The following is a 16,313-nucleotide window of genomic DNA, read 5'->3' as shown; positions in this document are numbered from 1 at the left end:
TCTAGTCATATTTTAAAAGGTTAAAAAAAAAAAAAAAGGTGAACTTAATAGTATATTCTATTTAACCCAATATATCCCAAACACTAGAATTTCAACATATCTCCAGTCCTATCTGTGTAATGGGACAAATTATTTTATGTCCCCCCTTTTTTTTATCCTAAGTCTTCAAAATTTTGTGTGGATTTTACACTCACAGGACATCTCATCTCGCCATATTCTGAGTGTTCAAGAGTCACACGTGGGGAGTGGCCACTCTTGGGCAGCATAGGTCTGGACCCTCGCCACTCAGAGGGTGGTCATTGGACCAGCAACACCAGCATCACCTTGGGGCCAAATCTTGCCCCCCCTCCCAGACCTACAGAACGGGAATCTGCAATTCCCTGGATGTTTGAGATGCGTATGAAACTTCAAGACTCACTGCTCTGGAATGCAGGCTTGTCCCAATCTTGTCTCCATTTCACCATGTGCTAAGGCATACGGGGATTCTGGAAACCCCAGCTCCTCAAGTGTGATCCACTGGAGGGGCAAACCCAAGACCCCGGAGGTAAGTTTGGAGTTAGCCGTTCACGTCCTTATGACATGCTGGCTGCAGCGGAGACCTCCTGGTTGGTGCCCTCCATGGGTTACCAAGGCCTAGATAGGACCTACTTTAAGCCAAGCCCTCTGAGAATCCCCTGCTGACACAGCAGGCTTCCGGAAGGACTCCAGCATTGACCACACCACTGGAGTGACCATCTCAAAGCCAGATGAGTGTGACCGAGGGAACCACAGGGGCTGATGTTGTGTGGAGAGAAAATTTCAGATTAGGGAGGTGGAGCCTGACCTGTGTTCCCAGCTTTGTCAACACCCCAGGCAGATGTGGTTGAGTTTCTGAATGTCTCTGGGCCATAGTTCCTCCAGATGGGAAAGGAGGTTGGATCAACCTGGAAGGCCCAATGAAGGCATCCTATGCATTGATTCTGAGTAACTGGTGGTGGTTAGCAAGAGAGCTGCGTGATGGTGGATGTGCTGTGATAGATTCGTCATGTCTGCCAGAGGTGCAGGAATAGGGCACAGACGCCACACACATTTGCATCCATCCGATAGGTAATCCCTCTCCGGATACGAAAAGACACTGAATCGAAGCCTGAAAGGAACAGAAGTCATCTTTGTTTCTCGGGGTCAGAATAGAAAAGTCCTGGGGCTTACCCATCGGATGGACGCAAATGTGTATAGTGGGCCAAGAAAATGGCCACTCCAGGCACTAAACAGAGGGCCACAAGTGACAAAGTGGGTAGGGACAGAAGTGGGAGTTGCCCTCAGATCTTTGGAACCCCAAGCCCAATACCAGCTATTCCACAAAGGAGAAGCCCCCCACATCCCCCATGACCTTCACTCAGTGGATGACCCTGGGGGAGAGCAGGTGTGGGACCATGTGGCCTCTTGGGGGTCTTGCAGTTCTGCAAAAGGTTTTGCGATACTCTCTCATCCTCTGAATAAACCCCAACTCCTACCATGCCAACCTGGCCTCTGGCCACCCCCGAGACCTCACCTCCTATTCCTCTCCCTCCTACCCCCCATGGCCTGGTCGTACCCACTTCCTATCTGTTCTGCCAGCTCTGTCTGCTTGCTCCCACCTGGAGGGCTCGGATTTCCCACGTGGGGGCCTGGCTTCCTCCCAAGGGCTTTGTCTTAACATGACCTCCTCCAAGGGGCATTCCCTGACCCGTCCCTTGTACCCAAAGCCCCCAGTCATCACTATCGCAAACTTGTTTTATTGTCTTTTCAACACAACTTCACCTGAAATGATGATCCTTTTAAAACACATTTACCTGCCTATTGTACCTGCTCTAGAAGGTAAGCCCTATGAGGTCGAGGAGCTGATTGACTTTATTCACCCTTGTATTTGCACTCCTAGAACAGAGTCCGACATAGAGAAGGTACTCAGTACACACAGACGGAGTAAAGAAGTGAATGAGTAGAAAATTTCACTGACCCTAAAATCCCATCCTGCCAGACCACAGGGTCTCTAGTTCCCTATTTCTCAGCCCAACTGCACAGAAAAAAATAGAAAAGAAGGCCCCTGCTCTCCCTCCAACCGGGGAGATTTAAGCCCCTCTGTTCAGTTAACTCCTGCGCTCTCCTCCCTGACGCCCAGGAAAGCAGATGCCACTGGGTGATGGCCCAAATGACACTTGGGGTTTGTAACACTGGGCACTCCTGGGACCCCAGCCAGAGCTCTGACACTCATTGGCCAACTTGCCTGCACTTGGTAAGCTGGAGAGAGTCCTCGCTTGTTAGAGCCTCCCTCCCTCTGTTTTCACATTCAAGCCATTCCCAGTCCTGGAAGGCCAGCAGAATGCAGCTGGTCCTCTGCTCAAGTATACGGAATGCCTGCTATGGGGGGAACACTGTCCCAGCCGCCCCAGCGCCCGACCTGACGGTATCCTCCCCACATTCCTGTTGGAGCCGTCTACCACCCTCATTCTTTGGAGGCTGACACTGCTGCTCAGAGACGCCAAGTAACCTGCCCAAGGCCACACAGCTACGAAGTGATGGAGTGGAGGTTCCAATCCCTGTCTGTCTGCACGGGAGGTCTGTGCTCTTTTCAATTGTCTAAGGAAAGGCTGATCCCCTGGGGGAAGGAGAGATCCTATCCTCCAGGCTCAGCAAGCTCAAATGGTGGGGGGAGGGGTAGCCGAGGGCCTCCTGGGTCTGGTGTACTCTGGTGTGCCATGTAACTGTGTGTGTGTGTGTACACCCAAGTCTGCCTCCATGTGTGGGCTTGAGCACAGGGCTGTGTTTTCCTGGAATGGAAGGGGGAGGGGCACAGAGCCTCCAATGAGGAAGCCAGAGAGACACTTATGGCCAGGAGGAGCTGAGAACCTTCCCTGCCCTTGTCTTCATGTGACAGAGAAAGCTGTGAGATGCCATGGGGAGAGGTTGCTGGCCCTGGGGGGTAGATTTCCTGCAAGCCAGGCCTCTTGGAGTAGCAGACATAGAGGCTTGGTGGGTTCAGGGCAGCACCTTGCATCTGATGATCAGACTCACTGGGGCATCAATCTTCATCAGGAAGAGATAGGCAAGGAGGTGGCCATGGTAGCAACAGGGACCAGGCCCTGGATGGCAGACTCTATAGACTCCCCTGAACAGGAACCCGGTAGGGAAGGCTGGTGGCCGGGGGAGGGAGGTGGGTGCATGGAAAGGAGATGGCTGGCAGAGGCGTGGGGGAGGGGAGCAAAGAGGTGGCAAAGGCCAGAGGACAAAGGCTGTGGGGAGAGATACTAAAGAAGAACACCTACTCTGCAGACTTCCAGAAATGTCCGGGGTGAGACAGGCGGCGGTTCCGCTTTGGCAGTTTCTCCAGCATGTCCATGAGCTTAGTGAAGGTAGGTCTTTCTTCTTGTTCAAAGGCCCAGCAAAAGAGAAGAATGTCCTAAAAGAAGCCAACATGTGGTGATTTAATGTAAATGGTGATGCCTTGATACCCTTTGGCATCTCATTGGGTCTGTCCATTTGTCTACCCATTTGCCCCACTTGTATATTCCCCCATCATCCATCTATCCATCCATCCATCCATCCCAATTCATGCATTCATCCTTATCTATCTATCTATCCATCATCTATCATCCTTCTGTCTTTCTTTCCATCCATCTATCCATCCTTCCACTCATCCAACTCATGAGCCCATATAGCAAACTAGGTAGGTCCTGTTCTAGAAGGCCTAGGATATGGGGCGCCTGGGTGGCTCAGTTGGTTAAGCGACTGCCTTCGGCTCAGGTCATGATCCTGGAGTCCCTGGATCGAGTCCCACATCGGGCTCCCCGCTCGGCAGGGAGCCTGCTTCTCCCTCTGACCCTCCCCCCTCTCATGTGCTCTCTCTCTCTCTCTCTCATTCTCTCTGTCTCAAATAAATAAATAAAATCTTTAAAAAAAAAAAAAAGGTCTAGGATACACTGAGATCAGTAATGCTCCCCAAGGAGTTTCTTGGCCATTTTTTTCTCAAAGGGAGGGAGAAAAGTGAATCCTGAGGTCTCTATCCACATCCCCAAACCTTAAATGCTCTTCAAAGTCAAAGAGTGGGAAGTTACTTTTAATAATCACCTCACCTGAGAAAGGAAACCTAGATACGGGTAATCCTTAAAAACATACCAGATAATTACTCCTTCCCTGACTTATCTGTCTTCTGATCAAAAGACAGCATTCTTCCTGCTGTGTTTTAGAGGGTGATTATTAATTTATACTCAGGCTTCTCTGTTTGTGTATATCTTGTTCTGAGCTGGATCATGACTTAAAAATTTTTATGTAGAAGCAAATAAAATTAGAATCATAGTATGGGTAATATTTTAATGAATATCTTTTAAAAGTAACAGAAAAAGAGGGACTCACTGGTCCTACTTGATAGAGCAAACCATTGCCAGGGGAAGTCTGGCCAAGTGCTACTGCACCCTTGAGGCGGGAACCTGAATTGCAGGCATAGTTCAGAAACTTCACCTCTTAAGCTCCAAATCACGATCTGACAAGGCTGTGGACGGGCTTTTGTGCCACCCTCTGGGGAAGCATCTGTAACCTTAACACACAGGAAAAAGGCGGCCCTGAACTGTGTCTGCCTCTCTCCTTGTCCCCCAGAGCTGGCACTGTCCCAGGACTTACCGAGATTTCTTTTCCCATGCCGATCTGGCTGAGATTGGGTTTCATGCCTGTGCCCATTTGCCAGATTATTGCCTCTGCTGGTTGCGTCTTGAAAGGCCATTCCCTGGCGTGGAGTTCATACCAAATCGTGCTGTTGGCAGATGTTGTTAAACGGGTTGTTGATGTGATACATCACTCACGACCCTGTCTCCCCTCGCCGACCCACGCCCACCCAGCCAGGCTGCTGGCTAACCCCTCTACTTTCTGGTTTCTTCCTCACTGGGCTGGTGTTTTGCTAGCTGGGATGCACCTAAAGCTTTCTTGATGTCTTAGAAGTCATGATTGTCCAAGGATACCTTCCCTGGTGCCTGAATTAAAATGAGTCAAAACTGGGTGCCTGGGTGGCTCAGTTGGTTAAGCAACTGCCTTCGGCTCAGGTCATGATCCTGGAGTCCCGGGATCGAGTCCCACATCAGGCTCCCTGCTCGGCGGGGAGTCTGCTTCTCCCTCTGACCCTGCCCCCTCTCATGCTCTCTGTCTCTCATTCTCTCTCTCGCAAATAAATAAAATCTTTAAAAATAAATAAATAAATAAAATAAAATAAAATGAGTCAAAACCTAGAACCCAAAAGTGTAATAGAATGTGGCTAGGATTTCTGACCCTAGACTTGTAATTCTAGGAAACCACTGTAAGGAAATACTTAGAGATACAAAAATCACTTACAAGGATATTCTCTACAGCATTATATATAATATCCAAAAAAGGAGAAATGACACAACTGTTCAATGAAAGGAATAGGTTGCATGTATTATGGTAAATCCATAAAACAAAATGGAATATGATATTATTATCGAAACATCTCAATGAAATTTTGCTGACATGAAAAAATGTTTAATATCTAATTTTAAGTGAAAAAACCAGGACAAAAGACTGTATATAAGGTAATAACTACTCTTAAAAAAATTATAGCCACAGCAATCAGACAACAAAAAGAAATCAAAGGCATCCAAATTGGCAAAGAAGAAGTCAAACTCTCACTCTTTGCAGATGATATGATACTTTATGTGGACAATCCCAAAGACTCCACCCCAAAACTGCTAGAACTCATACAGGAATTCAGTAAAGTGGCAGGATATAAAATCAATGCACAGAAGTCAGTGGCATTCCTATACACCAACAACAAGTCAGAAGAAAGAGAAATTAAGGAGTCGATCCCATTTACAATTGCACCCAAAACCATAAGATAACTAGGAATAAATCTAACCAAAGAGGCAAAGGATCTGTACTCAGAAAACTATAAAATACTCATGAAACAAATTGAGGAAGACACAAAGAAATGGAAAAACGTTCCATGCTCATGGATTGGAAGAACAAATATTGTGAAGATGTCAATGCTACCTAGAGCAATCTACACATTCAATGCAATCCCCATCAAAATACCATCCACTTTCTTCAAAGAAATGGAACAAATAATCCTAAAATTTCTATGGAACCAGAAAAGACCCCAAATAGCCAGAGGAATGTTGAAAAAGAAAAGCAAAGCTGGCGGCATCACAATTCCAGACTTCCAGCTCTACTACAAAGCTGTCATCATCAAGACAGTATGGTACTGGCACAAAAACAGACACATAGATCAATGGAACAGAATAGAGAGCCCAGAAATGGACCCTCAACTCTATGGTCAACTAATCTTTGACAAAGCAGGAAAGAATGTCCAATGGAAAAAAGACAGTCTCTTCAACAAACGGTGTTGGGAAAATTGGACAGCCACATGCAGAAGAATGAAACTGGACCATTTCCTTACACCACACACAAAAATAGACTCCAAATGGTTGAAAGACCTCAATGTGAGACAGGAGACCACCAAAATCCTAAAGGAGAACACAGGCAGCAACCTCTTCGACCTCAGCCGCAGCAACTTCTTCCTAGAAACATCGCCAAAGGCAAGGGAAGCAAGGGCAAAAATGAACTATTGGGACTTCATCAAGATAAAAAGCTTTTGCAAAGCAAAGGAAACAGTCAACAAAACCAAAAGACAACTGACAGAATGGGAGAAGATATTTGCAAATGACATATCAGATAAAGGGCTAGTATCCAAAATCTATAAAGAACTCATCAAACTCAACACCAAAAGAACAAAGAATCCAATCAAGAAATGGGCAGAAGACATGAACAGACATTTTTCCAAAGAAGACATCCAAACGGCCAACAGACACATGAAAAAGTGTTCAATATCGCTCGGCATCAGGGAAATCCAAATCAAAACCTCAATGAGATACCACCTCACACCAGTCAGAACGGCTAAAATTAACAAGTCAGGAAATGACAGATGTTGGCGGGGATGCAGAGAAAGGGGCACCCTCCTACACTGTTGGTGGGAATGCAAGCTGGTGCAGCCACTCTGGAAAACAGTATGGAGGTTCCTCAAAAAGTTGAAAATAGAGCTACCATATGATCCAGCAATTGCACTCCTGGGTATTTACCCCAAAGATACAAAAGTAGGGACCCGAAAGGCTACGTGCACCCCGATGTTTATAGCAGCAATGTCCACAATAGCCAAACTGTGGAAAGAGCCAAGATGTCCATCAACAGATGAATGGATAAAGAAGATGTGGTATATATATACAATGGAATATTATGCAGCCATCAAAAGGAATAAGATCTTGCCATTTGCAACGACGTGGATGGAACTGGAAGGTATTATGCTGAGCGAAATAAGTCAAACAGAGAAAGACATGTATCATATGACCTCACTGATATGAGGAATTCTTAATCTCAGGAAACAAACTGAGGGTTGCTGGAGTGGGGGGTGGGGTGGGAGGGATGGGGTGACTGGGTGATGGACACTGGGGAGGGTATGTGTTCTGGTAAGCGCTGTGAATTGTGCAAGACTGTTGAATCTCAGATCTGTACCTCTGAAACAAATAATGCAATATATGTTAAGAAAGAAAAAAAGAAGAAGAAGAATGTAGCAGGAGGGGAAGAATGAAGGGGGGGAAATCGGAGGGGGAGAAGAACCATGAGAGACGATGGACTCTGAAAAACAAACTGAGGGTTCTAGAGGGGAGGGGGTTGGGAGGATGGGTTAGCCTGGTGATGGGTATTGAGGAGGGCACGTTCTGCATGGAGCACTGGGTGTTATGCACAAACAATGAATCATGGAACACTATATCTAAAACTAATGATGTAATGTATGGGGATTAACATAACAATAAAAAAATTTTTAAAAAAATTATATATGTATTGGCAGGAGAATAAAGAGAAACAGCAAAATGTTAACAATGGCTAACTCTGGGTGATCGCACAGGATTTTTTTAAATAGTTTTGTTTTCTAAATATAAGGCATCCCATGGAATAGTGAGGAAAAAATGCTGGGGGGTGTGGGTGGCAGGGAGGGCCTTGGCGGATGCCATGGGGTGCTCACAGGATGTTAGAGAATTGCTGAGCTGTACCATGGGAATAGGTCTCAGCTCACTGGGAACAAAATTCCCCAACTCAGGAAATGATCTTTCCTCTAATCTAATTTATGCAAATTTGCTTTAAAGAACATGAAGCGCTCTGTTATCTTTACTCATCAGAGGACTCTGTCAAACCAGCTATTTCTAGGGTCCCACTTCTCAGCATATTCTCTCCCCTACCCTCATCCCTCTGGGGCTCGGAGGGGTGACGCTCAGGTGTTGGGGTGTTGAGTTAGATGATCGGGAAGTTGTCACAGTAAGGTGCTAGATGATGACTGTTGCCATCGTAATAATCAGTTAACGCTGAGTTTTTACTCCGTGCTAGACCCTATTCTAAGCCCTTTGCATTTATTATGATTACAGGGGAGGTGTAAGAAACATGCCTTCTTATTTTGATGATTTCACATCTGAAGGCCTCCCTGACCTTGGAGGGGCTGCCCTTCTCCCCAGGGCCAGCTTATTCCTAGAGATAGTAAATGACTCTCTTGCGAGTGTGCCTTTCATAGGCAGACTAACCAATCCAAAGCCCCACCCCCGCCTCCATTAGGCTTCCACTGGGACCAATATTCCCCACCCTACTCAGGATACCCCCACACCCCAGAGCCCACTAAATTAGTCAAACTAGGCAACCTTAGCCTTTTTACCCTGCTTCACCGGTTCCTCCCCCAGTAAACCACATTAAAGCCTCTTGCCCGCATTTTCCTCCTAACCCCCTCTGCCTCCTGACCCTGGTGCTTTCCCCGTGTGGCCTGATGTGCCCCCTCCTTTTGAAAACCATGAACAACAAACCATCTTTCCAATGACAGTTGCTTCCTGCTTTATTGCCATCATCAGACCCGAATAAAAATAAGACCTACATTTTCAAACAAGAGGCATGATCGTCATCCCCATTTTTCAGAAGAGGAAACTGAGGCTCAGGAAGCTTATGTATCTTACCCAGGGTCACATAGCAGATAAGAGGTGCAGGTGGAAGCTGAATCCGGCTGATCTGACTACAGAATTGCACCACTGGCCATTATACTACAAGAAACCTACACTCGATCCTATTCCAGAGTCCTTTGTAATTGTAAGTGAAGGATTTGGGGGGGGCGGGGCGCAACCCGGCAGCTGATGGTTGGGGCCTGGGTTAGGAGGCACAGACAGATTGCAGGCAAGGGCTCATGGGAGAGGGGCAAGGGAGCCTAGCAGGAGCTTGGGCGCAGGTGTCTTACAGGTGTTTTCTCGCTCGATCCTCAGAGCGCCTCGCTGGGTTTATTACCTTTTATTTACGGTTGAGGGAAATAGGGCTTTTCGTGGTGAAATGACTCTGAGGTCCCCGTGGCTAAACCCTCCAACTCTGGAGTTAGGATGTCCCAAGTGTGACTCCCAGATCCACCCCTGATTACCATAAGGCAAGTCGCTGAGCTGCCCAAGCCTATTCCCTCCCGTCATTTGGGTGCCTGTGAAAATTCCAGGAGACGGCACCCACAAAAACCTTAACACGGTGCTCAATATGCTTTTAAAAGTCCAGTTTTGTTCTAAGTCATGCCTGAGCATGATGTTCCCAAGCAACAAGATGCACCTAATTGGCAGGAAACCAAGAGCGCCAGGTCCCTTGGAATTCAGCAGTGTCAGGAATAAAAGCCTCATTAAAACTTCCTTTCAAACCCAACTTCCAAGAGAAACTCACACTAAGAAAAAAATAAATTGCTGAAGATTAAAACTCCAGTGGAAAACCAATTACTTACTTTGGTACATTTGTTAATTACATTCTTTTTTCTTTTGCTAAATTTATACTAAAATATACCAACTTAATTATTGCAGTTTGGTTTCAGGTAACAGTAACTAGATAAAGTTTTGGGCATACACTAATCAGGACAAATGACAACGTCTAAAAGGGTCCAAGTGATAGACGTCGACCCACTAGTGGTGAATGACACTAGTCTCCACCCAGTTGCTTAAGGTAGCTATCTGGGCACCACCCGCCAGCAAATGTCCCCCCATCCCCCCCTTCTTGATATTTACAGAGAAGACATAGTAGGGGTACTTTTCCATGGAAGACACTCTCTCTAACATCTCTTGGTGGTGCTAAGTCTAATTGCACACATCTGCAGGGTTGCAACTTTCCCAAACAGCTTCCCCAGTGTTGTCTCTGTTTGTAACCACCAATCTTTGCAACAGCTCCAGTGGACACGGTAAGGTGAGGATTAGCATGGCTATTTGAGGAATGGGAACTTAGAAGCCTTCCCAGATGCACCCTCTTGGAGCCCTCATCCTGCACCTTGGGGCTGCATCCTGCACCTTCTATCCTTCTCTATACTTGCAAAGACATCCCGTTCTGTCTCATGATACACTTTCTCTCTCTTTGCTGAGAAGCCCTAAACTCTTCTTTCCCAAACTCTAGCTGTGTAGATACAGTTGCTTTCTGGTTGGTTCCACTGGCCATCTCCAAGGTAGCCCAGACTCACTGTGTCCAAATGTGCTCTCTTTGCCTTCTCAGCATAGCCCTGGCGGACCCTCCGGTGTCTCTGCCTTGGTGAATGACACTAGTCTCCACCCAGTTGCTTAAGATAGGTATCTGGGCACCACCCGCACTCAACCCGTCATCAAACCCCATCCCATCCACCCCCTAAATGCTTATGTCCATTTCTAGGGTCCAAACCCACTAGCACTGATTTGATGGAGAATGCCACCATCTCCCCCTGGATTGGTCACCCAACCTCCCAATCTCATCCTTCTCCTTTCCATTCTCTGCACAGCAGAGTGATTATTCTAAAACTCAAAGTATGATTACATCACTCCCCTGCTTAATAACCATCAATGGCTCCCCAGTGCTGTGAAGATGAAGTAAAAACTCCTTAATTCAGCCTCTTAGTCCCTGTAGGAGTCACTCGGATTCCCTCTCTAGTCTCTCCTATCACCACCCCAGCTCATTTTTTCCTGATTCTCCATCTCTCAGCTCCCTCCCCCTGCCACTCCCCACATGTTCCTCCATTGTGGGCAATCCGTTTTCTGTTACCCTAGGCCTCTTCACCCGTTCCTTCTATCTAGACACCTCACCCTACCCTCATCTCGCCCACTTATATTCAACCTCTAACTTAGGCTCAGGAGTCACCTCCTCTGGGAAGCCCTCTCTGATCTCCCAGGCTAGATTTAGGTTCTCCTTTATTAGCCTAGTCTTATGTTTATCCTCAGCATAGTATTTATCATACTCTGCTAAAATGGACTATTTCCCTGTTGGTCTTCTACTAGAAAAGATAGAGTAGGGGCCTTTGGTGGCTTAAAAATCGGTCTACAAATTTTTTGATATTCCTTCCTGCAAAACGTAGAGCTTCATTCACCTCCCCTTGATTGGGTGACTTGTTTCTAACACACAGACTGTGGCAGAAGTGAGGATACATAATTTCTGAGACCAGCTCATAAAGGCAAGGTGGCTTCTAGCCACCGTGTTGTGAGGTCACTCAAGCAGCCTATGGAAATGCCCACATGACAAGGAGCTGAGGCCTCCTGCCAACAGCCATGTGAGGGGGCCCCCCTGGAAGTGGATCCTCAGCCCATCAAGGCTCCAGATGAGACTGCAGCTCCGGCCCACATCTTGACCACAACCTCACGAGAGATCCTGAACCAGCTCAGAACCATTCAGCTAAGCCACCCCCACCCAAATTCCTGACTACAGAAACTTGAGATCATAAATGTTGCTTTAAGCCCTCAAGTTTTGGATAATCTGTTAACGGTAGGTGTTCCATAGACAGGTATTGCTTCAGCGAATGAATGAATGGGCCAAGTAACTCGCCACAGTCACATAACCAGTTAGAAACCCGGCATGAAGGTTTGCTAGGGTCACTCTTTCTACTACACCCCACTTGGATACCCCCAATCTCACCCAGAAACCTGACCACCTAGGCCCCAGCAGATAGGTGCCCTATCTCTTCCAAAAGGAGAGAAGGAAGGCTTGGGCAATGTCCCCCTGCCTGGGCTGGGGCTCTCCACGGCCAGCGTGGGCCACCTACCCGAGCGCAAAGACGTCTGAGTGCTTGGAGAAGGGGAGTTTGTCCTCTTCTGTGTCGGGAGACAGCTGGCGGATGATCTCTGGTGCCAGGTGGCAGAGCCAGCCATTCTGGATGCGTAGCTTGTCCTCCCGCCTGGAAAAGCAAAACACAGAGGGAACCCCACCTCACAGCCCAGGGAGGACTAGTCCCCCAGCACTGACCCCAAGTCTCTGGACCACCTCCGCTGGCTTTCTTGCATCTTGCACGCCCTGCCCTTGTACTTGAGGCCGAGCCCCAGTGAAAGGGACAGGGAAGACTGATCTGGGAGGGAGACACTCAACACCCAAACCATCATCGGGTCCCTCTGCCTCTGAGGCCCCCCCTCCTGCATACTCATTCAGCCAATACCGCGGAGTCTTGGTATTCATGGCAGTTATGTTGTATAAAGTCTCCGCAAAGAGTGAATTAGCAAATACGGAATCATTGCTCCTAGAGGAAATAGGTATTCACGCACACACCTCACATCGATTATAACCTAAAACCTAAAAACAACTCATCCTAGTACATTCTGTTTTCATTATTTTACGGAAGAGAAAACAAGGCTCAGGAGTGTTGAGTGATGTGTCTGAGGCGGCCCCACAACCACGTGCCGGAGTTGCAAAATTCTATCTCACTGGCCCCGGGGCCCAGGGCTTCCTGCACCGCATGGCCCCCTCCCATCTCTGTCCCCTGGTCATCTCTGTATGAGAGCTCAAACAAGAATGCAGAGTATCCCCTTATCTGACCTCAGCTGGGAACACATACATCAGGTGATTCAAGTTTTCACCACACTGTGCATGCCCGTGAATGACTGCGAAGGTGCCATATTGATTTGGGGGTGCAAACAGATTTAAGTGAGTAGGCAAATTTGCAAATATGGAATCCATGAATAATGAGGATTCACTGTATTTTTGGAGAACGTGCTATGCCTAAGCTCTCTGTTTTCGGCACCAGGAACACAGCAGTGAAGGAGACGAGCAAGGTCTCTGCCCTCCTGGAGCCTGTGCTTTGGTAGGGGAAGGTGACGACAAATGAATTAAATAAATAGGAAAAATACAGATGGTGATAAGCATTATATGAAAAAATTTAAACAGGGGAATGTGTCAAAGATAAGAGGGAACTCACTTTAGATAAAATTTTATCTGTATTTATCTTCACATGGTAAGACTTCCATAAGTACAGAGCTTTCCATTTGGGACTGAAATCTGAGCAGACTTCCTACAAGGTTTCCACTGATTCAAGACTCCCAGGAAAGGGCCAGTTACCACAGAGAGAGGGGGCAGTGATGGGGGATGGGGATGGATATCTCCAACCATCAGGAGTGAGATCGTGATGGCCCAGAGCCTCCAGAATGTGGAGACCAGGGGCTGGCTGGATTCTACAGTTCTCCTAGGGTGGCTTCTGGGCTATGTCAGGTGTGATGCGCTGCTCCTTGAACTGCACTCATTCATATCCCGTGACAGTGATTCTTGCCCTATCTGAACACTTCTAGAGTGGCACTATCCCATAGAACTTCCCATGGTGATGGAAATGTTCTCCGTCTTTGCTATCCAATATGGCAGCCACAAGCCGTCATGGCTGTTGGGCACTTGAAATCCAGCTAGTGCAGCTGAAGAATTGAACTTTAAATTTTATTTAATTTTAATCAAAGTTAAAATTACATAGCCTTATGTGGCTGGGGGCCATTGGACAGTGCTGCTCTCGACTATTATTTACCACAAATGAGGTTTTTCATTTACTTCTTACCATGACCATACATGGGAGCTAAGACTTTTTTAGTACACATTAAAATTAAGATGAAAAATGCTTATTCACGTCATCCCTAAAGTTATCTTGTGGACCACACGTCGGGAGGAGGGGAGAACCCTGAAAGGAGAGGTCCCAGGAGTTTTGGGGCTGGATAATCCTTTGTGGTGGGGGCCTGTTCTGTGTAGTGTAGGACGTTTAGCAGCATCCCTGGTCTCTCCTCACTGGATACCAGTCTGACCCTCTCCCCTGTTGTGACAACTAAAAAGGTCTCCAGACATCACAAATATCCCTGGGGAGGGGGCGGGAGAGTCCCAGCAGTTCTCTTTTATACAGAAAATAAGGAAATGGTCCAAATTTCAGTCTTTCGGCATCAGTAACACAGGACTTGCTACACAGCAGACCCAAATCCGTTGGCAAGCCCTTGAGTTGGCAGGGCCCAATGAGTTCTTGCTTCCAGAACTGGGGATGCCTGCAGGAACGTAAAGACCTATCTGCTGCTTACTAGCCATGTGACCTTGAGCAGACCTGAGTCTCCACTTTCCGATCTGCACAATGGGCACATTAATCTCACACAACGCTGGTGCAGGGCTGTGTCAGCTGCCAGGGCCATAGGATTATTAGAATTATTACCTATGGATATGTTTACATCTTGAGGACTCAGAGATGGAGTGAGACTACAGCTCAAAGTAAGAACATCATATAAGAAGGAAGGGCCATGGCCTGAGCCAGCCAACACTCGCCGGGCACAACCAGGCCATTGGGGGTGAGGTGAGATGGGGAGCTGCTGCCGAAAGGGAGAGCGCCCCAGTTCTGATTGCTTTCTGACCGCCCCTGCTGCCTATTCTGGACTTGCTGGCTGAGTGCAGGTTTGCAACTGCAGGCTGGGCCAGGAGGAGGGGTGCTGGCCACTCCCTAGCCATCAGCCCAGGGTGGGAGGGGGCACACGCCCGGGAGGGGGCTGGATGCCAGGCTTGGCCCAGGCACTCCGGGATGTCCCATTCCATGGCGATGGGCCCACTGGTGACAAACTCAAATCATCTTCATTAAGGTTATTATTATGATTAATAATAGCCTGTGGGTGGCTGGCACCATAGTGCTGGCATGGGAAATGACACCTTTTCTCGAGGATGGCAGAACAGCTGTATGCTGGCAAAGCTGGGGACGGGCTCGGGGAAGCCCCAGGGTCTGTCTGGATGTTCAGGACATGCTCACTTCACTGGGTAACCCCCACCCCTGCCCAGGCCCAGCAGATCTCCCCCTGTTGGGAACCCAGCATTGTGAATGCCCCAGGCTCTAAGGGGGGGTGCGGGTTGGGAGGGGGCGGGACATCAAGTAGCCCCTGCTGAGTGCCTACCGTGCATCAGGTTATCCATCGCACTTCATCCCAACAAACCTACCATAGGATGGGTAAGATCCCTGCTCTGTGGATGAGGACACAGAGCTTCAAAACACTTAAGTGACCTGCCCAAAGCTGCGGATGTAACAAGTGACCCCAGAGACTCCCATCCACAATTTTACAGCAATTCCTGGAGAAATGGCACCCTTAGGGAGCAAACTGAAACCCTACGGGAAAACTAAGTCTGACATACAACTGCAACAGGGAACATTCAACCACCACAGAAGACCCCCGATCGGGACTCGTGGGCAGCCAAGAAATGTGGATTTCTTCTGGGAGAGGTCGCTGAGGGCTCCCTGGCCTTTCCTGACACTGCCCGGGGTTTGTGTTGACGACCAGGCTGGGCAGGGGTGGGGTTGCGGAGTGATGGCTGGACAAAGAGGCCAGCAGCCACCTTGCCCTTGACTTGAACTTGCTTCTCCAGTTGACACTGGGCCTCTGTGAATGAGGTGAAGGAAAGGATGCTCACATCATTCCATTTCCTTTCTTCCTCTTTACCCTGGGGCTTTCGAAAACTGAGAACCAAAAGGGAGAAAATCAGAGGTCCTGCCCCCTTTTCCTCCACCTGCAGGACAATCCACTGGCAAGGACATGCCTCTGGGTGGGAGGAATCGGATTTTTTTTTTAAGAGCCTTGAAGCAGGTTCACGGAAAGCATCTGCTGGGCCTCTTTTTGTCTGGACGCAGATACTCGAGTTCATAGTGATGTTACCCACTGCTTCCTCTGCCCCTTAGCCTGGGGTGATGGATGAATGGATGTGGGGATGTGTGTGCGCATGCAAATCCTCCCAGCAAACCCACTTGTAAGTGCTCCTGGGGAGACAGGGAGGAAGGAACACGGTTCAGCCCTCCTGGCTTGTTGGGTCCGACTCGAGGGACTCTCTCCACCTACCTATCCACTGATCTCCTTGTTCATTTACCTACTTCTTCTCTCATCTTAGGTGCTATAGATAGTTTTGGAGGCCGCACTGAATCTTTTTGGGCGGAGTAAAACCTGAAGAGACACTTCCGCTTCTGTTACGCTTTCCGTTTCTAGATCACACAGAAAGCGGCTAGATCAAGTGTTGCTGATTTTTGGATGCTCTTAGAGTCA

At 48.0% G+C, this 16,313-nt stretch overlaps 1 protein-coding gene across 3 annotated transcripts in view; it reads right to left on the bottom strand.

Annotated features, from left to right (window-relative positions):
* The window catches only part of KSR2 (kinase suppressor of ras 2), a 417,297-nt gene that overhangs the window by 15,497 nt on the left and 385,487 nt on the right, over positions 1 to 16,313 (bottom strand). For 2 of the 3 annotated variants that reach the window (XM_032431391.1, XM_032431394.1), the window contains exons 17-19: positions 12,059 to 12,190; positions 4,633 to 4,762; positions 3,282 to 3,415 (exon numbers count right to left, since the gene is read on the bottom strand). In XM_032431391.1, coding sequence (XP_032287282.1) covers positions 3,282 to 3,415; positions 4,633 to 4,762; positions 12,059 to 12,190 — 396 coding nt within the window. Of the gene's footprint in view, positions 1 to 3,277; positions 3,416 to 4,632; positions 4,763 to 12,058; positions 12,191 to 16,313 lie in introns of those variants that run through there. The other variant, XM_032431393.1, reaches the window with a different exon arrangement.

This window comes from Phoca vitulina, unplaced genomic scaffold, assembly GCF_004348235.1.
Source record: "Phoca vitulina isolate PV1807 unplaced genomic scaffold, GSC_HSeal_1.0 scaffold46, whole genome shotgun sequence".
In the NCBI taxonomy this organism is placed as follows: Eukaryota; Metazoa; Chordata; class Mammalia; order Carnivora; family Phocidae; genus Phoca; species Phoca vitulina.
Note: the sequence above shows the minus strand (reverse complement) of the source record. Positions and strands in the feature narration are given on the sequence as shown.